This window comes from Saimiri boliviensis, chromosome 2, assembly GCF_048565385.1.
Source record: "Saimiri boliviensis isolate mSaiBol1 chromosome 2, mSaiBol1.pri, whole genome shotgun sequence".
Taxonomy (NCBI): domain Eukaryota; kingdom Metazoa; phylum Chordata; class Mammalia; order Primates; family Cebidae; genus Saimiri; species Saimiri boliviensis.
The window spans coordinates 153,209,414-153,235,265 of NC_133450.1; the positions used below are offsets into that span (position 1 = coordinate 153,209,414).

The 25,852-nt window shown below is 40.1% G+C and overlaps 1 protein-coding gene across 2 annotated transcripts in view; it reads right to left on the reverse strand.

The window, feature by feature from the left end:
• ENTREP1 (endosomal transmembrane epsin interactor 1) overlaps positions 1-25,852 on the reverse strand; it is a 66,162-nt gene that overhangs the window by 34,072 nt on the left and 6,238 nt on the right. For both annotated transcript variants that reach the window (XR_012516564.1, XM_003935635.3), the window contains exon 2: positions 23,119-23,175. Coding sequence is in view for 1 of the 2 variants with exons in the window: in XM_003935635.3 (XP_003935684.3) it covers positions 23,119-23,175 (57 nt within the window). In the remaining variant the exon portion in view is untranslated. The remainder of the gene's footprint in view (positions 1-23,118; positions 23,176-25,852) is intronic.

The following is a 25,852-nucleotide window of genomic DNA, read 5'->3' on the forward strand; positions in this document are numbered from 1 at the left end:
GCTGATTTATGCAGACTGGCTCAGTGGAGCTACTCTGCCCTCCGTTCTCCAGAGAGTCTCAACCAATAGGGACCCCTGGCAGAAAGACCACAGGGAGGGAGGAAAGGGAGGCTGGGGGAGTTATCCCCCTAGTTCCTTCCCTGCAGCCTCAGGCTGGCTGTGTCTCTCAAAGGAAAGCCACACAGGCTCTCAGGGGTCCTCTGTACATGACTCTGACTCCCAGATTCTTACCACTACCCCCACTCTTCCCCGTAGGCTTAGAAAAGGTTAACAGCTTCACGGTTCCCCATACCCAGCACATACCTTTGTGAGTTGTCCCTTTATTAACCACTTGTCAATTATAATTGTATTGTGCCACCTGTTTCCTGCTGGGAGCTTGACTGATAGAAATTCTCTATAAAATTTTTTCTTATATTAATATTTAACCTAATTTTTTCCTGCTTGTTAAGCCTCATTCCTATTGTTCTCATTTCAAATTAATCATCACTTGCCCAGTGACGTGAACACTATGGGTTACTGTTCCTGAATTCTACTGAAGCCAATGCATCATTGGAGTTTACTCTCCAGAAACAGAAAAACACAAACGTGACAGAGAACTGCCTTTCCAAAACTTGTATTTTAGACCATGGAAGATAGTGGGAGCCAAAAAGTAGAGGGCTTGCCCCACATCGCCCTGTGGTCTTTAAGAGTAAGATGCAAAATCCAACCATTCAAGGATATACTGCAAAATCCAAGATCCAAAGAGCTAGTGCTCTCACAGGGACTGCCAACATGAGTGTATTGGTCAGGGTTCTCTAGAGGGGCAGAACTAATAGGATATATATATAAAGGGGAGTTTATTAAGTAGTATTAACTCACACAATCACAAGGTCCCACAATAGGCTGTCTGCTAGCTGAGGAGCAAGGAAGTCAATCTGAGCCCCAAAGCTGAAGAACTTGGAGTCCAATGTTCAAGGGCAGGAAGCATCCAGCACAGGAGAAAGATGTAGGCTGGAAGGCTAGGCCAGTCTAGCCTTTTCACACTTTTCTGCCTGCTTTCTATTCGCTGGCTGCTCACTAGATGGTGCCCACCCAGATTAAAGGTGGATCTGCCTTCCCCAGTCCACTGACTCAAATGTTAATCTCCTTTGGCAACACCCTCACAGATGCACCCAGGATCAACACATTGCATCTTTCAATCCAATCAAGTTGACACTCAGTATTAACCATCACAATGAGTTAAGTCTTCCATGCTTTTCTTATTTTTTGTAATTAATTTGAATCATGACTATTTTACGATACTTACACCAGGTGCATTCATGCAAAATGAATTATGTTTTTCAATTCACTATTTTGAATTCACCTCAGCTCTGATCTCTGGCAATTGTGCCCCCAGTTCATTCCAAGACTCAATTAACTGACCCAATGAAAGAATGTTTGGAGAACCTGGAGCTATCAAGAAGCAACATCACCTTCAATTTGCCTATCCCTCCCTGCTAAAATTTCTTCATAATCTCTGTCACATATCATCATTAAATAATCATGGCTATCACAGCTTGGTATTGTGAATGGTTTTTTGATACAAGATTTCACCCTTTAAATAGGCTGACCTTTCCCTACTGCCTAAGGACTTTTACTTTGCTCCTTACTTCCCCACTGCTCCAATCTCAAGATGCGACTTAAACTCACTGTGCAGGTTTAAATAAATAAATAATTCCAGTAACTGTGGGAAGGCAAAATAGTTTAAAAGTGAATAGGTTTTAAGTGGTGAATTCCGCATAAGCTTGTAGCTCTACTAGTTTCTGAAAAGTCACTAAAATGACAGGAAAAGAAAATATTTTTAAAGCAGAAATCCTTAAGGACAGAGAGAACATGAGAACAGCAACAAAATTTTGGAAGGTAGAAAGTTGGTGGACAAGTGTGCACTGACTCAGTGCTCCTGAGAAAACTGCATACGATGATAGCAGTGAAGAAAACCAAAACTCAGAATGATTTACTCTTCAGTCTCCACAGATGTTCAGAAACGGTGGCACCCGATACTCTTTGAATGAAAGTGAGCCTCAGAATAGAACTAATCAAGAGTCTATTAAAGAAACAATTAGAAAATGATACAACCACAATGGAAAATGACCAGCAGTTTCTAACAAAGTTAAATATATACCGCTCTACGACGTTTGCACATCTCCACAAAAAAACAGAGACAAGAACATTCACAGCACTTGCTTGTAACGGCCCCAAACTGGAAAGAACCCAAATACCAGGAACAGAAGAATGCATGAACAAATTGTAGTACATTCATAAGTGGAATGAAACTCAACAATAAAAACAAACAAACTGATGCACATAAAACATGGATGAATCTCAGAAACCTTATATTAACTGAAAGAAGCCAGACACAAAAGAGCACATGGTGTATGATTACATATAAAAAAAGTTTCTAGAACACATAAACTTAACCTATGGTAGAAAAACATCAGAACAGTGGTTACTCCTGCAGGGAGAGAGAGGAATTGACTGAGAAGAGGCATAAGGAAACTTTATAGAATTCTGGAAAAGTTCTGTATCTTGATCTGGATAATAATTACATAGGTGTATACATGTGTAAAAATTCAGCAATCTCTACATTTAAAATTTGTGCATGGTACCATATGTAAATTATCCCTTTTTTAAAAAGTCACTTAGAACTCCTGATTCCTTTTTCTGACCACAGCTTTGGACCCAGAAGAAAATCTCAACCACAGCTAAAGACTGAAAGATTTTTCACTGGAAAGCCAAAATTCTATGGAGCCATGCCTTCAAAATTTTGAGAGAATTCCAATTTTGGAATCCTATGCTTAGCTAAAAATTGTTGATCCAAGTTTGAATAAAATAAAAATATTTTTACTTTTTTTTTTACAATTTACATACAAGATTTTTAAAATGTGTTTTTAATATACTTATTTTTTTCTCAGAAAGTTACTACAGGATGCTCCACCAAAACTTGGGGGGAACTAGGAAAAAAAGAAGCTAAAGAATCTAGGAAACAGGGATCCAACTCAAGAGAGACCAAGGGAACGTCCAGGATAACAGTGGAAGGATGATAAAGATGATTGTAACATGTAGGGCCTACTGGGCAGACAGTCCAGATAGAGCAAGTCAGAAGGGAGAGATAAAAGGGATGGAATATCCAACAGATGTGCTTAAATATATGGAAAAGAGACTTAAACCCTAAGAGGAGGGTTGACATTTGAATCAGTGATAGATACATAGAAAAACTAAGCAAATGAAGAAGGAGCACCTTTGTTAACTTGAAGAAAAATAAAATATTTTACTGGAAAGGAAAGGGGATAGTCAGAATAAAATAAACATTGAAAATTGCTCTGACCAAGATCATGATATAACTTTAATGAGAAAGGGACTATAAAAGTATGTATTGTGGCAGAGGAGTAAAATGTAAAAGAGAAAGATTTCCTAATTGTCTACAATGCCTAAGTGATCGATTCCCTTTGGAAACTGGCTGAAGTGATTCTGTTTGGAAAATGGGATAAGGAACTGAAGACTTCTTCAGACTATTCGACCCATTAAACTATGTGCATGTACAGCCTTGATAAATGGCAAAACTAAATTTAAAGCATAAATTAAATAAAAGACATGAGTTCAGAGTAAGATAAATTTGTGTTTAATTTCTAGCCCATTGGCTTACTAGCAGAATAATCTTGAGCAAATTACTTAAACTCACTGGGTTTCACTTATTTACTTATAAAAAATGAGTAATACCTCAAATGGCTATTGAAAGGGAAAACTCAAAAAAAAAAAAAAAAAAAAGCAAAGTAAGAGCATCTCTATAAAACTACCCACAGCAGTGCCCAACACATAGAATATGTTCAATACATCTCTCCTCGATAAATGTACTTGTCAATTCACAAACTTTTAATAGATCAGGAACTATGGCCATCTCTCTGTCTTCCTGCAGATCATTCTAGCTTAGCACCTTTCTCCTTCTCACTGAATGCAGTTGTCATCCCCATCTAGCCTGTAACTGTCCTCACTGTCCCTCTCAGTCCTCACACCTGTCCCTGACCTTTACCTTTTTTAAAATATCCTTTTGTATAGTGTTAGCCCATTTTCATACTGCTAGAAAGAACTGCCCAAGACCAGGTAATTTATAAAAGAAAGAGATTTAATTGACTCACAGTTTAGCATGGCTGGGGAGAATTACAAACATGGCAGAAGACGAAGGGGAAGCAAAGCACCTTCTTCACAAGGCATCAGGAAGGAGACGTGCCAAGTGAAAGGGTAACAGCCCCTTAAAAACCATCAGAACTCATGAGAACTCACACACTACCACGAGAACAGGATGTGGGGAAAAAAAAAATGCCACCATGATTCAATTATCTCCACCTGGTCCCTCCCTTGACATACAGGGATCATGGAGATTACAATTCAAGATGAAATCTGGGTGTGGACACAAAGCCTAACCATATCATCATATCACCCCAAGTTCTTAGTACACTCATTGGTGGCTGTGGGTATAAACCAACTTCCCAACTGGATTTGGTCTCTATCACATCTGTCTGGCATCATACACAGTTTTCTAATCAAGAAAGGCTTTGGTGGCTGGACACGGTGACTCCACCTGTAATCCCAGCACTTTGAAAAGCTGAGGCAGGAGGATCACTTGAGGTCAAATGTTCGAGACCAGCCTGGCCAACATGGTGAAACCCCATCTCTACTAAAAATACAAAAATCAGTCAGGCTTGGTGGCGAGCCGTAATCCCAGCTACTCAGAAGACTGAGACAGGAGAATCGCTTGAATCCAGGAGGTGGAAATTGCACAGTGAGCCAAGATTGTGCCACTGTACTCCAGCCTGGGCGACAGAGTGAGACTCCATCTCAAAATTAAAAAAAAAAAAAAAAAAAAAAAAAAATTTAAGGCTTTATTAATGCTTTAAAAAATTTCCCTTAACAATTAAATATATTCATCAAATGTGACACTTTTTAAAAATTATAAAAAATAACACATATTTTTCCTAAATGTTACTAATGAATTTGTGCATGTGTGTGTGTTGTTGTTATTTAAATGTGAACTGTTCACCAAATTGTTTCCTCATGAGTAGAAACTTCTGAGAAAACAGGAACTTTAAAGGTACTAATACTACCCCAGAATTCTGCTCTTTCACACTGTTTTGTCTTTTAATTTCCCAAGAAAATTTTACTGGTCCCCATTTAATCATTGTGCCCCTTCCCCACTCACATGCAGCCTTTTGATACTGCTCAAACATAAATTTTTAAAAATGCTTCTGCTGGGAACTCATCACTTCCTTGAGAAAGAAGACAGGAAGGGCTGGGACTTCAATTCCATTATGTCAAAGGAAGAAGTGAGAGTGGTGGGTAGGTAGAAGAACAAACTACCTGTTCCTTAGAATGCCAGTTCCATTTTACCGCTGGAACAAATAGAATTGTGTGGTCTTCCTGGGAATCTAACTGCCATTTTAACACATACACCATGGAGTCCAAGCACCAAAAACCCTGATTAGTCATTGGTTAGTAAGATAAATAGCACAGGACCATGACGGTTGATGTAACCATTTATTTAACTCTTAACATTTCACATTTTAATTCAATTTGGGGAGGCATTTTAATACAAAGATCTAGAATCATTAGCAAAGTCATCCGGACACAACACAATGGCACTGGAAAAAGAAGACAAGACACCAAACTAAAATTTTTCTGAACTGGTTTAGCAAAATGAATGCTCGGATTGACAGCCCAGCACCACAGAGACCAACAAAATATCCTAAATCACAACCACTCACAAAGCCCACACTCTCAGCGCTGTAAACCTATTACAGGAGCTCCCACACGCACTGACTTGGTTTGCCTGGGCGCCTTTGATTCTTAGACCCCAAAAGAACCTACTCGACATTTCAGTCCCTTGACACCCTTTAAAATTCTGCCAGAAGTTTGGCAGATACATTACCATCATCCAGACCAGCTCTCCTTGCCAACAAGCAAAACACAGGCCCATTGCTGTGAACAGAATCGGCTGTCTCTCTTTCCTCTCCAGCACACTGAAGTGCCAGGTTTACTCATATTATGGAAGTCCCTGATTTTCTTTTTATAAAATGCTTAAGATATAGTAACTATTGCTTTCTCATTCCTTTTTCAACAGGGATGAAAGGCCTCTTGCTTCTCCCACCAGAGTGAGGCTTATAAGGGCTTTTAGCATTATCATTTGGGGACACAACTTTGAAGAGAGCTAAAAGCCCTTATAAGCCAGAGTTGCCTTGTCCTGGTGAAAACATACATGTCTCAAGGGCACTTTCAAGCCTCTTTACTTGTGAAAAGCAAATTCTGCCCTATCCTGGGTCCCTCAGTCCCCTCTTTTAGCACACTGTCTCTCATTTTTCAGGAAAGTGACTTTAAATTTCTTTTTTTTTTTTTTTGTAGAGACGGGGTCTCACTTTGTTCCCCAGGCTGGTCTCACACTCCTAGCCTCAAGCTGATCCTTCCACCTGAGCCTCCCAAAGCACTGGGATTACAGGTGTGAGCCGTCACACGCAGCTGAAAACTGACTTCTGATAAGCCAAGTAATAAGGCTCTGCAGAGAAGAGATAGCACATGTCTATCTCCATAACTCAACTAAACTCAGGCATCACTCCCACCCCTACATTAACATGTTCTCATTAGGAATGTGACCCAGACCAGGACAGAGTCATAAGAGGAACAGTCAGTGGATCATGTGACATATGAGATTTATTGTCCCATTAAAGTGAACTGGTCAGGAAGCTGATCAGCTATGCCCCTTGGGAATAAGGTGGCCAAAATAAATTTGGATTTGAAGATAAGAAAGGTGGCAGAAAGTTCATTGTCAACAAAGTCGCATATCTATAGTTCCTGAGACTCCACTTCTCTGACATCATTCTTCCTTTCCCCTTTCCTCTGCCTCTAATTTTCTTTCTTTCCCTACTTCTGGCCCCTATTTTGCTGCTCTTAGCTTCTCAAGGTTCAGCAGGTTAAAAAGTCAGATCTTCTGACTCACCAACCACAAAGATCACAGCTCCTAAGAAGAATCTGCAAACCAGAGTCAGCAGTCTCCAAAAATGGCCAACAGCAAGTCCTTCCCTCTCTGTACTCACAGGCCGATCCTCACAAGAGGTGAGGTCCAATACATACCATGGAATCTCATTCAGCCATGAAAAGGAATGAAGTTCTAACACATGTGCCAACAGCATGGATAAACCTTGAGAACATTTTGCTAAGTGAAATAACCCAGACACAAAAGGACAAATACTGTATAATTCTACTTATTTTTAGGAAATACCTAGAATAGGCAAAGTCATAGAGACAGAAAGTAGCATAGTGCTTGCAACGGAGTTATGGGGAGAAGGAAATGGTACATTGCTATTTAATAGGTATAGTTTCTACTTGGGATGATGAAAAAGTTCTGAGAGGGACAGTGGTGATGATTGCACAACACGGTGAATGTGCCCAATGCCACTAAATGTACACTTTAAAATGCCACTGAATTTTACACTTAAAAATGTTTAAAATGGTAAGCTTTATGTTACGTTGTGTATGTTTTACCACAATAAAAAATTGAACAACAACAACAACAACAACAAACAAGTAGGCCTCCTGGAACAATACTCACTTGAGACACTCCATGTCAGAAACCAGCCACCATGTTACATGGAGAGGTCACATGTCCACACTCTAGTCACCAGCCCTAGCCGAGCTCCCAGACAACAGCCAGTATCACCCACCAGTCATGTGAAAGAGCCATCAGTGAGGTCCAGGGCAGTCAAACCTCCAGATGATTCCCAACCCAGCTGCCATCTAACTGCAATCACATGAGAGACGCCAAACAGGAATCCTGTCAATCCGCAAAACCGTAAGAGACAATGATAAGTTGTAGTTTAAAACCTTTAGGTTTTAGAGTGGTTTGTTATGCAGTCAGTCATGGATAATTGGAGTGCCTGACCCTTTCTCTCCCCTCTTCAACTCCTGACTGAGCAGTGAAATGAAAGCCTGACTATATGACTCTTTGTAGACAGGGATATTGCCTGTTTTGAGATACTGTATGCCCCGGTGATCAGATCACTATAATCTGTTAAGTCGGTATTTTTCTCCATGTGACATGTGAAATATTCCAACACCAGAAAAGAACCAACAAAGTTTGAGTGTCCACTTCTATATATGTGTCTAATACAATGCCTGAATATTCTAACACCAGCAAAGAACCGATAAAGATTGAGAATCCACTTCTACATATGTGTCTAATAAAATGCCTGACACAAAGCAGGTGCTCAAAAAATGTTTATTGAGTGACTGAACAAATGGCTTAAGGTGTTTCCCAAATGACTTTCCATTGATTACTTTTCTAGGAGGGCTTAATAGATTTTCTGTGGAGAAAGAGGTGTGAAGTGAGATGAATTTGAGAAATCTTAAGTTAAACAATTAGCATTTCCAAGAATGATTAAAATTTTACAGTAAACTAAATTATAATTAAATGCCATAAGTGAACATTGATAACATCCTGGATTTTTTTTTAAGTGAGGCTACATGGGAGTATTTATACTGTAATAATTCATTACAGTATATGGCATTCCCTGAATTTATTTATATGAGCAAGGACCCCCTTTTCCAAGGATATCAATCTAATATCTCAAAGGACAGAATGATTTCATGGATATGGTGTGGGATCAATGGTGTAAAGACTCCTGCTTAATTGTTATTTATTGACATTTTTTAACATAAAAGATTCAAGTTACCCAAGTAATCTAAGGAAGTGTCATCACTGACTGCCAATATCACAAAAAGAGAGACACCTGGACAATGTGTACTTCCTGTTGGAAATACACACCACCACTGGTCGAGTGTTCTGACCCCAGAACCGAGCCTGAATCAGATCAAGCCTCTAGATTTAACTACCAGTTACCAGAAATAAAGGGGACAGAGAAACATGTTGAACAGCACCATGGGGATGCACAGTAACTGAATGAAACAAAGGACTCAGTTTCTTTAACAAAGAAGTTGCAATGGGCCAGGCACAGTGGCTCATGCCTGTAATCCCAGCACTTTGGGAGGCCAAGGCAGGTGGATTACCTGAGATCAGGAGTTCAAGACCAGCCTGGCCAACATGGTGAAACCCTGTCTCTACTAAAAGTACAAAAACTAGCTGGGTATGGTGCTGGGCACCTGCAATCCCTGCTACTTGGGAAACTGAGGCAGGAGAATCACTTGAATCCAGAAAGCAGTGAGCCAAGATGGTGCCACTGCACTCCAGTCTGGGTCTTGCAGAGCAAGACTTCATTTCAAAAAAAAAAGTTACAATGGGAAAAACAAGAGGAAGGGGAACTTACTAATTAAAAGAAACTTAAGAGATATAGCAGCTATAGCAAAGAAGAAAGTGACCAGGCATGGTGGCTCATGCCTGTCATCCCAGCACTTTGACAGGCTGAGGTGGGTGGATCACTTGAGGCAGGAGTTCAAGACCAGTCTGGCCTACGTGGTGAAACCCCGTCTCTACTAAAAATATAAAAAATTAGCCAGGCATGGTGGTGCATATCTGTAGTCCAGCTAAACAGGAGGCTAAGGCATGAGAATCACTTGAACCTGGGAGGTGGAGGTTGCAGTGAGCTAAGAATGTGCCATTGCACTCCAGCCTGGGCAACAGAGTGAGACTTTGTCTAAAAATAAAGAAAGAAAAGAAAAAGAACAGCAATAACATATAAGCCAACTGGAGTCATCTCTTCACGAAATTAATTCCTACAAAAAGAAAGGAGGAAGAAGAGTATTCTAGAACACAAGACTAAAGAGACAGAATAATTAAATGCCATAAGTGAATCTTGAAAGCATTCTGGATTTTTCTGCACATTATACATACAGAAATGTGCACAAATCATACTTCAGTTACAAAGGTTTTGATTAAGAAAAGTTATTTAAAGATTTCAAACCAAGTGGGGAAATTTAAACATAATAGGCTGAATATTAGGTGACATTGGGAAATTTATTAGGAAAATTATTAGGAAATTTTCTTAAGTATGATCATGTTACTATAGTGATGCAGAAGAACATTTTATCTTTAGAAGATGCTTCCTACAGTATATAGGGGTGAATCACCATGAAATCTGCAACTTTGAATAGTTCAATATAGAATATCTATTTATGTAGAGACATAACAAATGTGGCAAAGTGTTAATGGCTTTGGAATTCAAGTGAAGGGCACATGAGAGTTTACTGTGCTATTTGCTCAACTTTTCTGTTGAGAATTTTCATAATAAAACATTGAAAAACTATTGAAGAGACTTTCAAACATGCAAAAGTAACAGAGAGGACAAGCATTTGTCCACCAGCGAGTACTAGTGAACTTCATTGTGAGAAAGTGAAATAATCTGCCTTGGAGTACAGGGGTCCTGGTGTCTTGTCATCTTCTTTTTTATTTTCACTTTTATTTTTCTTAGAGGCAGGGTCTCATTCTGTCACCCAGACTGGACTGTAGTGGTGCAATCATGGCTCACTCCAGCCTCAGTCTCCTGGGCTCATGTGATCCTCCTGTCTCAGCCTCCTAAGTAGCCTGAACTACAGGCATGTGTCACTATGTCCAGCTAATTTTTTAAGTTTTTGTAGAGACAGGGGTCAAGCTTTTTTACCCAGGCTGGTTTCAAAGTCCTGGCCCCAAGTGATCCTCCCACCCCAAGCTTCCAACATACTGAGATTACAAGCATGAGCCACCACACCCAGTCTTCTCTTCTTCTTTTTGGCATATTGGGGGTCATCGGCTTGTTTCTCTAAAGCACGAACTAAAATGAAGCCTATTAATTTGCCCAGACAGCTAGCTCTCCTATCCATACAAGCCTCCTGTGGAACCAGGTAGTGAATAAGAACATAGACTCTAGAGACAGACCTGCTGGAACTGCAGCCCAGCTCTGCGACTTCTAGCTATGTGACCTTGGGCAAATTACCTAACCTCTCTGTGCCTTGGTTTCCTCAGAATGAGGACACTAATAACACCTCATGTGATTAGCCAATTAGTACCTACATCTCAGTTATGTGTTATTATTATTATTGCAAACATTATTATAATAATATTATATTATTATAAATATTACTAATCTGGAAATCAGGAGTGACTTCTAACAGGTATAAGATTTTTTTGGAGGGTGATGAAAATATTCCACAATTGATAGTAGTAAATTTTGCATAGATCTGGGAAAACGCTAAAAATCCACTGAATTAATTGTATACTTTAAACTTGTGAATTTTTTGTTATGTCAACTATATCTCAATAAAGAAAAAAGCAGCAGGTTGGGTATGGTGGCTCACACCTGTAATCCCAGCACTCCGGGAGGCCAAGGTGGGCAGATCACTTGAGCTCAAGAGTTTGAGACCAGCCTGAGCAACATGGTGAAACCCTGTCTCTACAAAAAATTAAATAAATAAATAAAAAAAAGCTGGGCATGGGGCCCATGCCTGTAGTCCCAGCTACTTGGTCCTGAGGTGGGAGGATCACTTAACCCCAGGAGGCTGAGGCTGCAGTGAGCTGTGTCTGCACCACTGCACTCCAGCCTGGGTGACAGTGAGATCCTTCCCTAAAAAAAAGGAAAGTCAGAAAGAAGCAGCCGCTAGATGATCTCTGAGATTAGGTGACTTTTTGTCAACAAAAAGAAAGAAAGAACAAGAAGAATCACTTAGAACCTCCGAGAAAAGATATAAAGATATACATCAAAGTCTGGGTCCAAAACTGAAGCAAACTAGAATGTGGCTTGATACCAGGCACATACTAGTGAGTAAGAAAAAATAATGCATTTGACTTGGCAAAGGAAACAGTCTTCTTCGAATAACATGGAATTACATTTTCTTCTCTTTAGTATCAGTCATTCTTCCTGGTGTTGCAGTAAAAAATGTAGCTCATCCCTTGAACAAGCAAGACTATGGAGGTCGACAGAAAAACACTTAGTGTTCCTGCTGCAATGTTGTTCAAGGCCGCTCTGCAGCGCGTCTTATTCCTGACTGTTTAGGATGAAATTTGAGTCCAGGACCATGACTTCTCTGATCAATATCAGGTATGAAAAAGTCCTCCAGTCACTTCAAGTCACAAAACATTGCGACAATTAAATGTCCAAGCCTGTGTCCCAGTCAAAACCTGGAACTCCATCTGAACGTAAACTTCTCTCTCTGGCATCAAGGCTTATTACTCCAGGCAGCGAGCAAGCCTGCCGTGGGAAGGGAAGAGAATGGCCTCTGTCTGCTCTATTTCCCTTTTATTCCTGTGGGTCTACTTCTTCCTCTACAACACAGTTGGGTCATTTTAGATAGAAGGGAGTGTGGGGAAGGCCAGAGCCATGTTGGTAGACAACGTACGGAGCAGGGAGAGTTCACCTGCCTGTTATGTTGCAACTTGGCAAGAGTTTACAGGGGACTCTCGCTGGAACGGGGCTTCCATCGGCTCCTCAGAGATACCTACTGCTGAGCTTCCAGCTCCCTTAACCTGAGCAAAGAGGAGTCCAAGCCCAGCCTCCTTATGCTGTGGTCTGCTCACTCCCTGTGGCCTCTCTTGGGCAGGATGTGAGCTCACCACACACCTGCTGTTTCCTGGGAGGCCCATCTGGTCAGCTAGAAGTATATGCATGTTGGGCTTGGTCTATGAACACAAAGTTATTTTCCAACTGCAGGCTTTAACTCTGAGGCCACGGGGCACCCCAATCTGTCCTTTAGTACCCCCAGGCATTCAGCCGACAACAGTCCAGTCAAACACCAAAGAATTCCTATCAGATTCTCCAAGTGCTTATCTTTAAATACTCCCCTTCCCCCCATGAGAAGGTAGAACTCAAAATGCCACAGCAATTCAGTAACTTTCTCCAAAAGATTTGTCTCTTTAATCCCTAATCTTTTTATAAGCTGGGAGATGGAGATCAGCTAAGGGTTGCAAAACTGGTTTTCACCCAGCAGCTTTGCAAGTCCTGCTTAGACAGTCTAACACACACGCTGGAATGTTGGCATCCCTTATACCAAGGCCTCAGGTGAATTTAGAAATAAACAATCTAATAAATGCCATTAGAGGTTTTCATTATCTGAGAAACAATTTATAGGCAAAGTTTGAGTGATACAATATAGTTTAAGAGCAAAATGTATATGTTAAAACACTGACAACATGAAAGTAATAAAGTCACTATCAAAAACTGAGAAAGCAGGGAAGGAGTAAAGTCATAATTTATTTAACTTCTATAAGAGAGGGTCAAAAGATACTATCCAAAGTTCAGAAATTAAGAAATAGAAACTTTTAATACTATCTACAACAATAAAGTCATCAACAGAAATAACAAAAATATTTTTTTATAAAACAAGAAAGGAGGAAAGTGGGTTAACATAAGTGTGGCAAATCCCTCACTTTTAACAAGGTAAAGACAACTGCCATGAGTGCTAAAACCAGAAAATGTTTAAAATGTTATTTCTGGCCAGGCACAGTGGCTCACATCTGTAATCCCAGTGCTTAAGGAAGCCTAGGTGGGCAAATCACCTGAGGTCAGGAGTTGGAGACCAGCCTGGCCAACATGGTGAAACCCCATCTCTACTAAAAACGTAAAAATTACCTGGGCGTGGTGGTATGTGCCTGTAATCTGAGCTACTCAAGAGGCTGAGACAGGAGAATCACTTGAAGCCAGGAGGTGGAGGCTGCAGTGTGCTGAGATCGCCACCACTGCACTCCAGCCTGGGTGACAGAGCAAGACTCCGTCTCAAAAAAAAAAAGAAAGAAAGTTATTTGTGTGGAATGTAGGTCAGGTTTAGGTGCAAGATAAGTGCACAGAGGTCTAATTGTCTAATTATTTTTAACAAGAATAAGAAGGTAGTCTGGGTGCAGTGGCTTACACCTGTAATCCCAGCACTTTGGGAGACTGAGGCGGGTGAATCACTTGAGGTCAGGAGTTCGAAATCAGTCTGGCCAAGATGGTGAAACCCCATCTTTACTAAAAATACAAAAATTAGCCAGGTATGGTGGTGCACACCTGTAATCCTAGTTACTCGGGAGGCTGAAGCATGAAAATCCCTTGGACCCAGTAGGAGGAGCTTGCAGTAAGCCAAGATTGTGCCACTGCACTACAGTCTGGGTGACAGAGTGAGACTCTGTCTCAAAAGATAAAAATTAAATTAAAAAAAGAGTAAGAAGGCTAATAAGCTCCCAATGTTTAAATAAAAAATATTTTTCCTCTTGAAAGGCATCTACTAAATTATAAAATATCACTGGTGTGTTTGAGATATAGGCAGATGGATAAATAGACACATAGACCACAGATTTAGATATATAACTATAAATATAAAATAAATTAGAAACAGTCTCAGAGAAGTAAAAGTATTATACCAAATTATATAACTAATTATAGGACCCAGGTCAGATCTGGGGAACTGGGTCAGACCCAAATCTATATACTCTTTCTTCTCCATCAATGTGCAGAATGCCTGCTAACACATAATGTCCATTTAGAGATCATTATTTTCTCTTCACAAAAGAAAGAGATTTTTTAAAAAAGTCTTTTATATCATCATTGAGAGATTACAGCTTGTAAGACCCAATTCTACCACCACCAGCCAAGCTCTGACGCCCCCACCCACCCTCCTTCACCCAACACTTCCCACCAGTGCTGAGCTCACCACTAATCAATCTACTTTGCATGCCCACTGAATTTCTTGTGTTTAAACTGAGTTACCATAAGTGTCCAAATGTTTAAAAATGAATCTGTTTAGTTTGAACTATTTTTAATTATTATAAAAGTAATATTCATAGAAGAAAAATCATGGTCTTAAACATTCAGAGTTCTTGATTATGTTAGGAACAAGAGAAACCAACTCAGGCTATTTAAGAAGAAAACAAAATTCTTGCAAGACTATTAGGTAGCTCACAGAATCCAGAGGAACAAGGCTCAGGAACCCAGGAAGGAACCAAGGAAGCTGCACCTTCTAGCAAGGTCATGCCATGGAAAACCAGGTCCCTTGTTGTCACTCTTGGACACCAGCTGCCTCCTTTGCATAATAAATTCTAAGTGGCCCGAGGGCTACAGTGCATCCAAAGCTCCAGATTCAGAGTCCTGGGCTAGAGCTCCAGCAGGTGGAAGTCATGGGCTCACAGGCTGGCTGCTGGCCTTCAGAAACGTTAAGCATGTGGCCTCAGAAGCTTCATCGCTGGAGGCAGGGCTTTGCCACTCACCAAGATGCACACAAAGGCAGAGACACCAGCTCCAAAAAGGGAATTCAGACACTGCAGGTACAGGGAGGCCAAAAATCAAACAAAAACATAACTAAACTAAAAGCCTCCTCTTCACACAATAAAGCATTGTGCCCTCCAAATACAAATTGGAGAACAAGAAAGTCTTCCTCCTTCCCATTCCCATTTCACTTCACAGAGGGGCCCACTGTAAACACTTCCTTGTATATCTTTCCAGAAATTTTCCATGTGACTACAAACACACATGTGATCACTTCGTGTTTTTTTAACATACACACCACACACACAGATGAGACTGTACACATTATTCTGCAACATTTCACGGCAACACATGAATTTTAAGATGTTCCTCCAAATCAAAATGGTCTCCCCTCTTACACCAAATCATTCATAACTTGAGAATTTTCTCATAGTCATATTCAGAAATTGATCACTGTAGTCTGTGGGGCTCCAACAGCCTGGATGCAGGACTGGTCAGAGGGCTTCTTTTAGCAACCCAAACACATACATACTACTATTAGGTTGGTGCAAAAGTAATTGTGATTTTTGCCATTTAGACAAAATAGTCTATAATGCACTTTAGCACTGGCAATGTGATATTATGTATGTACACATTGGTTGATTCAAGCTACACCCAAGGATAGTCAATAATTAATATTCCAGGGTGGTCAGCTAGCATTTATGAGAAAAGCCAAACTCCAAAAGCTTGCTTTCCGTATCTTTCTCTCTCAAAAACACCCAACTGATTTTGCTAAGTTAGCAGAGTGAATATGGAAATGAGATGCCATTGATGAAATTATCAGCTTTTTAAATTAGCATGATGGATGTTAAACATGAATTCTCATGTTTAGTTGTTTAGATTTAAGGTATATTACATGATGTTTTGATATTGTGGTTTTGATTTTAATTTCCCTAGGGACTAATGATGTTGACCAAGCTAATAACTATCTTTTTGACATTAGCTACTCAGGAGGCTGAGGCTGGGGTGGGAGGATCACCTGAGCCAGGGAGGTCGAGGCTGCAGTGAGCCATGATGGTGCCACTTCACTCCAGAGCCTGGGTAACAAAGTGAGACCCTGTCTCCAAAAATAAAAAATAAAAATAAAAAATCATCCAGCAGGGGCTCTAAAACCCTGTAAATATTCTCTTTTTGGCTCATCCTTTCTGAGAACTGGCAAAGAGCTGCTCTCCCTTACTGAAGTAGATATTATAAACTTAGCTTTGCTTAGTCAACAGGTTTTCAAGGAATCCACAGTGGTATTCAAAACAAGTGAATGCAAAAATGAGAGACAAAACCATTGTTCACACACTCTATTTTGTAAGCATGATGCAAATCTCAGCTCTCTATCCTTTAAGCTTCACAACAAAGGGCATGAAGTTTTTTTTTGTCTGATGGCTAATAAGTATATGGATAGCAGAATTTGATCTGAGAATCAACTTTAACAATTAACTTGGCATAAAGGTTACTTCTAAACTTTGGCAATTACCTGTTGCTACCAAACTAAACCCACTAATTAAAGCATACCCAAATTGGCTTGGTCAGTCTGCAAAACAAGATACTGCCCAAGTCTTGATTCTACCCATAGATGAACCACCCAAGACTGCTTTCAATTTCTGAGGATCCCAAGTGCTTACCCAAGGCACAGTTCCTGGGAAAAGGCAATCAAAGATCTGCTGCCAACAGACTAAACGTACTATGATTATAGAGAAGCCTGAACCCAGCCTAAGATGCCTCCACAACACCTAAGTGCACATTTTGCTACCATGGGTTGTTACTTAATGACACATAAAGTTAAGAGACCAAATCTTCGCTTGGAGATTTTCTCGATGAATGATAAAAAAAATTCATAATGTGCTTGCATAGCTTTAAATCCTATTTTACAGTTTATAGTTTCAATGTGCATTACAATCCTGTGGGATGGGTGTGCTCCCATTGTACAGACGAGTGTACGAATTAGATCATTTCCTCGGCCACTCATTGATTGAAATTGATAGGACTGAGACTCAAAACTACACCTTGTGTTACCTTGGTCATTTCTGCCTCTAGATCTTTCGAGTGAAAGATAAAAGTCAAGAGATTTTGGGTCAAGATCTACTATCTCTTCACCAAAAGTCAAGAGATTTCCCCAAGGTCACCTGATAATTAGTGGTAACATGTCAGCATTAAAATCCAGGTTTCATGAACCATCAAACAAGGGTTCTTTTCAATTTATTGAAATGTAGTTGAAAGAACGAAACTACCAAAGCCAGAGAGCTTCACAGCTCATTTTGTAAATGCATGGATTCCTAAACTGCACATGGTATTCTGACCCCTCCAGCTCTCCACATCCTCAGGAAAGAAAGGACCACAATCTATCTCATAGCATAATCCACCTAAAACCATTTCTGACTAACTGTTGCGTGTAATTCCTCACTCTCTTTTGACAAAATGTCTAGGTATTCTACGACTCTCCCTCCAAGACACAATAAGATGAAAAATTCCTGGCTCTACAAATGGCTTTTTGAGCAGAATTATCTTACCAGCTTATGGATTCTTAAATGAAAAAAAAAAAAAAAATTAAGCATACCTTAAGCCACTCTGTAGTCTCTTTGGGTAATGAGGTTTTGTCATAAATACCATAATCTTGAAGTCAGAAAATAAACTGAAAGACCATTTTATTAAGCACCCAATACATTTATCTTCGTCTATTCTTGGTCTGGGGTGCAAATCAACAGGAGCCACAGTTGAGAATAAACCACATGTGACCCAAGAACATCACTGGGGAAGAACCTTCATTGTTGATGCTAAAGAATGGAGCTGTCCCTTTATCATTTTTAGGTTGTACTTATCCCATCTAATTGACAAGAAAAAAAATAATGATCGCTCATGTCACCACTTCATAAGGAACCAAAAACATAGGCAGAGAGCTAGCTGGACATTCACAGTAGTGGTTCTTACTAAATGTACCACCAAGGAAAAATATCTGCCACCAAAAATGCCTGTACCACCAAAGAAAAATATCTTATTAAGACAGTTCTGTTTCTTAACTGAGGTGCCTAGACAAGACAATCTTTGAGGCTGTTTCTAGCATTGCTCATCATTTTTAAACACTTACAGAACATTTTCTTAGAATGAAAGAGGAATGATACCTAGAATAAAAAAAACATTATTTAAAAATGGAAAATGTTAGCTCTCTATGAAAAACACACAACCTAGAATACTATACACACATACACACGCATACATACATATTTCCTAGCTTATTCCTAGTCATAGTCATAAATAGCTACAAATATTTACCAACTATTTTTCAATATTATTTTTGTTCTGAACACATGAGTATGTTAGTATAAGAAACATGACCCAGTAAATGAAGGCTTCCAACCCGGAGTTTCCATAAAAACTGGAGTTTGAAGAAACTAGGTCACAGTGACCCTTCTTTGTTCAAACCAGTAAAAAACCTGATGTCATCAAGGTAACAACCACAAAAGAGGAAGCCCGAATGTAAATTGCTCTCAAAAGGGAATATTCATGTGTTCTAGACTGGTGTGAACAACTAAAAATGAGGACGGCTTGCTTTCAAAAGAACTTGAAAAAGAGCGTCCTTCCCCTCCCAACTTCTACCACCAAAATATTCCCTGACAACCTTGAAGTTCAAAGGGGATAAATACAAAATTTTGGAGAACAAAAGGAAGTGAGAGAAATCTAAGACAAAAATAAAAGAAATTTTGGGAGTTGACCAAGGACCACAATTTCTTATTGGCTGTCAGATTAACTCTACAGTCTACAACAAATGTGTATTGAGCACATTGGCCCTAAAGAAATAGTGTGAAAAAGACAAGACCTTTGTCCTCATGGAACTGACTACCATCTGGGGGACAGAGCAACAAATATAAATAGGGACCTAGGCTAATCACAGACAGCAAAGCCAATAATTCAGTGCTGGGATATGGCCAGGGGCAAGGCAGGAGCCACTGCAATCGGAGTGGTCAGGAAAGGCCTCTTGCAGGAAGTGACAGCTGAGCTGAGAGCCAGAAGAAAGGCACCAGCCAAGCAACTAGCTAGGGGATGAAAGTCCCAAGTCAGATGGTGCCCCGAGCCTACAGCATGGATGAGTAGGGGAAGAGGGCAGAACTCTAATCAGCCAAGCCCAGCTCTGCAAGAACACAGACCCATAGGGTCCTCTGCCTCCTCTAATGGAGCATGCCCTCCCACCAAAAAGCATGAAATGGCACATTCACTACACTCAGGAAACTGAGGCAGAGGGGCTTGGGTGAAAAAATGGGGAAAAAATATCCATTAAGGGAGGGGTATGATAGAGCTTCCCTTGGTATTATTAAATTATCCCCTCTGTGCCAAACAGGAAACTAGGCTCTGGAAAGTTCAGAGGCTTCCACACAGTTATGCTACTCTTAAAAGGATGGGCTAGGAATATCTGACAGGCATTTTTCCATTTTTTAACATAACACAAGCATTTGGCATGAGTTATAATGGTATACTATTAAGATTAATATGAGCCAGGCATAGTGGTTCACACCTGTAAACCCAGAACTTTGGAAAGCTGAGGTGGGAAGAGCACTTGAGCCCAAGAGTTCAAGACCAGCCTGGGTAATGTTGTGAGACTCCCATCTCTATGAAAAATTTAAAAATTAGCTGGATGTGGTGGCACATGCCTGTAGTCCCAGCTACTCAGGAAGCTAAGCTGGGAGTGTCCTTTGAGCCTAGGAGTTTGAGGCTGCAATGAGAAGTGATCATATCACCGCACTCCAACCTGGGCAACAGAGCAAGACCCTGTCTCAAAAAAAATAAAAAATACATATGAACTGAGGATTTTTCATTTGGGATATTGACTAAGTCTTCAATTATCAATAGATAGGAACTTTTTCCTTGTAGAATCTCTAAAAATTATCTTTTTTATGAATTGATGCTAATTAACATTTCAAACCAATCTCTATATGACCTTCCAAATATGTAACTCATAGAAGCCAAAATATAGAAGCTCAAATGTCCAACAATAGGGTAAAAACTGATGATACAGAAATAAGGCAGAAGCCTGCTTACAGTTTTAAATGAAAGCATGTAGACTCCCCATACATGAAAACCTGATAATAATTAATTCAATATTAATCAGAAAAAGCAGTGTATGACATAGTATGTACACACTGGTTACAACTTTGTGACAAAGTGCATACACTTAACAAAGATGAGAAATAAATGGATAAGAATGTAATAAGAGAGGGTCATTTTCATTTAAGGCTGCTTAAGCTTACATAATAAATATGTAAGGCAACTTTTAAGACAGAATGTCAAAGAAATAAATGCCTTAATAGGTATACTGTCTTGAATCTACCCAGAACACACTTATACTTTCTTTATCATTTGGAATTTTCAAAGTACAAATACCACTGAAGATTTTCTTCTTTTAATTCAATTTAAATATTGGAGATTTGTATTACTGAGCATTTTAATATTGACCCAATGGAACAAATGAGATTCCTGTTACCAAATACTAGTATAAACACTAAACACCAACCAAAATTTTTCATAGAGACCGTAAACCTAGAGAGTCGTTGTGAAACACATTTCAGCCACTTATAACACAGGCTATAAAACTCACCCAAAGTCTCATTTTCTCTCATCCTGCAGTTTAATATATTAAAATGCTATGTTGATCATTTATTCTTTCCAAAATTATTAAAGGAATTTCATGAAATACAATCATTGATGGAGTTGTAAAATGTTGCATATGTCATCTTGTGGGCCTAAAAATGCTTCAGGTTAGCTTTTCAAGAACATCAGCACGGTATTGGGATCCATTAATTATTCTGACACACAAAGATTCCGTAATGTGCTTCCTCTCTTTGTACTTAAGAATTTAAGAAGTTTTGTATTGATTGCCCATTGCCTAGCAAACAATGATCTGTTTAAGATGAACTATTAAGCATATATAACAAAATGGCTTCAGAAAATGTTTAACTCCATTTCAAGACGGTTGAGACAAATAAGAGATATTATATAGAAAAAATTTTAAGTAGACCACAATTCAAATCGCATTTCCTAGACCCTCTATTTTATCCTTGAAAGTTGGAAACTCCATTAGCATTGTCTATTTTGATTCACTTTACATGATAAGTTTAAATGTATCATTTAAAACTGTAAATGATAAGTTTACAGTCCCTGAATCAAAATGACATAGCAAAAAAAAAAAAAAAAATGATGAACATTGGAAATGCTCTAAAAATGCCACTGAACTGTATACTTTAAAATGATTCATTTTGTTATATAAGTTTTACCTCAATAACAAAAAAGATTAAATCACCAGTATATGTCTATATTACCAAGAAAATATAATATTTATGTGGTAAAGAAACAATATAGCAAATCTATGCAACAAAATTCTGAGGTTGTTCAACTCAAACATTGTAACAATAAAAAGTCACATATTCATGGTTTATATGAGAGATCTACTTCAAAAGAATATGGAGGAGTCTGAGAGCAGTAGATCATGCCTATAATCTCAACACTCTGGGAGGTGGAGGCGGGTGGATCACTTGAGGTCAGGAGTTTGAGAACAGTCTGGCCAACCTGGTGAAATCCCATCTCTACGACAAATACAAAAATTAACTAGGCATGGTGGTGCACACCTGTAATTCCAGTTACTCAGGAGGCTGAGGCATGACAATCGCTTGAACCTGGGAGACGGAGGTTGCAGTGAGCCGAGAATGTGCACTCCAGCCTGGGTAACAAGGTGAGACTGTGTCAAAAAAAAAAAAAAAAAAAAAAAAAAAGAACCACAGCCAGGCACAGTGGCTCACGCCTATAATCATAGCATTTTGGGAGGCCCAGACCAGCAGATCACCTGAGGTCAGGAGTTTGAGACGAACCTGGTCAACATAGTGAAACCCCATCTCTACTAAAAATACAAAAAATCAGTTGGGTGTGGTGGCGGGTGCCTGTAATTCCAACTACTTGGAAGGCTGAAGCAGGAGAATTGCTTGAAACCAGGAGGTAGAGGCTGCAATGAGCCAAGATCATGCCACTGCACTCCAGCCCAGGTGACAGTGTAAGACTTCTTCTCAAACAAAACAAAACAAAACAAACAAAACACACATATATATGTGTGTGTGTGTGTATATATATATATATATATATATATATATATATGGGGAGAGCGAGAGAGAGAGAGAGACAGAGAGAGAGAGAGAGAGAGAGAGAGAATGTGAGAGGAAATGGGTGGTATAGCTGTAAAGACTAGCTGGAAGTTAATCATTATGGAACCTGGGCAATGGGTACAGGGAGTTCATGATATTACTCCCTCCACTACTGTGTATATTTAAAACTGCCCATAGTAAGCAGGGTTTTTGTTTTGTTTTTTTTTGTTTTTGTTTTTTGTTTGAGACAGAGTGTCGCTCTTGTTACCCAGGCTGGAGTGCAATGGCACGATCTCGGCTCACCGCAACCTCCGCCTCCTGGGTTCAGGCAATTCTCCTGCCTCAGCCTCCTGAGTAGCTGGGATTACAGGCACGCGCCACCATGCCCAGCTAATTTTTTGTATTTTTAGTAGAGATGGGGTTTCACCACGTTGACCAGGATGGTCTCAATCTCTCGACCTCGTGATCCACCCGCCTCGGCCTCCCAAAGTGCTGGGATTACAGGCTTGAGCCACCGCGCCCGGCCAGTAAGCAGTTTTTTAAAAAATTCTATCTTTAGGATGAGTTTAATGCTGGAACTAAAGACACTTGTATAGCACTGGGTACTTAAGGAGCTTAAAGTGAATCAGAAAACCAGCAAAAATTATCTTACTTGTTATAAGATATCTGACTTCTAATATTATCTACTGTTAACTTATTTTTTTAATGAACAAGGGAGCTTAAGTATTTCTTCAATGGTTTATTTGGACAGACTTTATACACAGCACATTTTATAAAGGGTAGCAATGTATAAGATCAGTACATACCAGGAGTATCATAGGCCTTTTCCAAGTTGTTAATCCTATGATTCCAGAGAGTATCACCTGTAATGATAAACCATCATAAATACAGCAAATGGACCAATTCCAATAAATAAATCCTCAGTCTCAAAAGTACGTATTTGTAAAGATACTGAAATTTCAAAGCATTCTAAATCAAACATTTAATATTCCCGCTCAATTACAAGGTTCACCTCAATAGACCACTTTGGACTTTTACTTCCATGCCCTCAAAGCTTTTTTATTGACTTTGTATAATTTTGTTTTGTTTTGCTTTTAGAGATAGGGTCTTGCCTGCCACCCAGGCTGGAGTGCAATGGCGCTATCATGGCTCACTGCAGCCTTGACTTCCTGGGCTCAGGTGATCCTCCCGCCTCTGCCTCTTCAGTAGCTAGGACTACAGGCACATGCCACCGTATCTGGCCTGTTTTTCCTTAATGTCAATTAAGAACACACAGTCAGAAATTAGCCTCTCCTTCTGGTGAGTGAGGAATCACTATTTCTGTTCCAGCAGCACCCAATCTGCTGCCAGGGTCAGCTTCATAAGATGTATGTCTGGTGGCATCCTTCCCTTCATCAGGTACCCATCCCATACGGGATAGGTAAAGTCTTCGAAAAGGGAAACAAGGCATTTCAGGATCTTCTCTTGCCCACTCTCAAGCCTGGTTTTTACATACCCCAGCCTCTCCACGACATACCTTCCTTCCAAGTACACCTGCCCTCCCTCAGGCAGCCAGGCTCCAGGCATTCCTGGGCCATTTGCTTCTTTCTCTTTGCTGAAGTGTTCTGTCCTCCCAGCTTCCCTCCTAGCTGCCTGAGAACTTTTACCCATCCTGAAAGGCTCCATTTCACAGTCACTTGCTCCGAGAAGCCCTCACCGATTCCACCACTCCACACTCGTGGAAGCCGTCTGCACATACTTTATTTTTTCCAAAAACTCTATTGTAATAATTTAGGACTTTGTATTTGTATTACGTACTAACTGTGAATTTCTGTCTTGTGGCTCTAAAGTCCTAGTTCCCAGAATTGCGTCCTAATTGTTGGCAATTAATATATGTTCTAGAGCATTTATTCCACAAAGTGGGGGAAACGACTGTGAGAAGGAGTTCATGTTGCAAAATGACACTTCAATTAAAAACGAGCTAAAAAAATCTGAATAAGGAAAAACCAGGCTGAGCGCAGTGGCTCACACCTGTAATCCTAGCACTTTGGGAGGCCAAGGCGGGCAAACGGCCTGAGCTCAGAAGTTCAAGACCAGCCTGGGCAACATGGTGAAACCCTGTCTCCACTGAAATACAAAAAATTAGCCAGGCGTGGTGACGCTACTTGGGAGGCTGAGGCATAAAAATTGCTTGAACCCAGGAGGCAGAGGTTGCAGTGAGCTGAGATTGTGCCACTGCATTCCAGCCTGGAAGGGAAGAAGGAAGGAAGGAAGGAAGGAAGGAAGGAAGGGAGGGAGGGAGGGAGGGAGGGAGGGAGGGAGGGAGGGAGGAAAGGGAAAGGAGGCCAGTATTTTAAAAAAAACATAACTGGAAACCAAGGTCAGCCCTCTGGATAACACGTTTGATAAACAATTGAGAAAGGATGATTAAAGTGATATTTCAGCCTGGGATATGCTGATGCCACTTGAGCACTTTCAGCTTTGTATAATAAACTGTGCCTGCTGGATGCAGCTATGAGGGTTTTCCTCTACAAGCACATTATGCTTATTCAAATCGCTCAAATGCTTCAATTTATAATCAGTTTATCAACTACAAATCAGTAAGGATTGGACAGTGTCCCTTCAAATTCAAAACACAGGCCTGCTTGCAATATTCTCCATTCTCACTAGCTGAGAGTAATTATCCTGCAGCATCAGACCAGCAGAGGACAAGTCTATCCTCTTATATCAAGAATCAAAAACCATGTACAGGCAGATAGGTGGCAATTTCTCTGTGTGCCATCTATGTCTAAAGGTACTACTACCTGCCTGCCTACCAGGCACTATAACCTTGCAATCCCTTTAAAATCCAGTAGGATATTTCCTTACCCTAAACAATTTTTGCCTGGAGACACAGGGCAGGGCATGTGTGGCTCAGAGTGTCTAAGTTACACATACTTTACAAATTGGGACTGGAATCCATGAGATCCTGGGTTCCAGGCCCCCACTCAGCTTCTAAAGACTTAACTATGAGACCTTGGCCAAGTCATTTGACTTGTCGGGTCCTCACTCATTTCCTTAGAAATGCTGTAAGGGAAAAGGAAGCCATTTCTTAGTCTCTTCTAGCTCAAAAGACTTACCTTATAGTGATGACAGAAATTCCTCAGAAATCTGTGCCCCAGGGTGCAGGCATGTGTGCATGGGTACATGTGTGCATGTGCCTGTGCTTGCATGTGTGTGCACATGTATGTGCATGTGTGTGCCCCCATGTGTGAGTATCCCACATGCCCACTCTGGTGCCTACTAGACTTAGCTGAGGAAATGCAAGCTGTTTTGTGAAAACATAACTTAATATTTGACTGCACTTAAGGGAAACACGAATCTCCCAATTTAGTAAAAAATATTATTTGAATTATCGGTTAGTGTTTCACATTAATGCTACTGGTCTCCATTAAATACAGAACACTGTGGTTCAGCTTTCTGGAATATGTTTTTTCCATTAAAACAATATTATTGGCTGGGTGCAGTGGTCAGGAGTTTGAGACCAGCCTGGCCAACATGGTGAGACCCCGTCTCTACTAA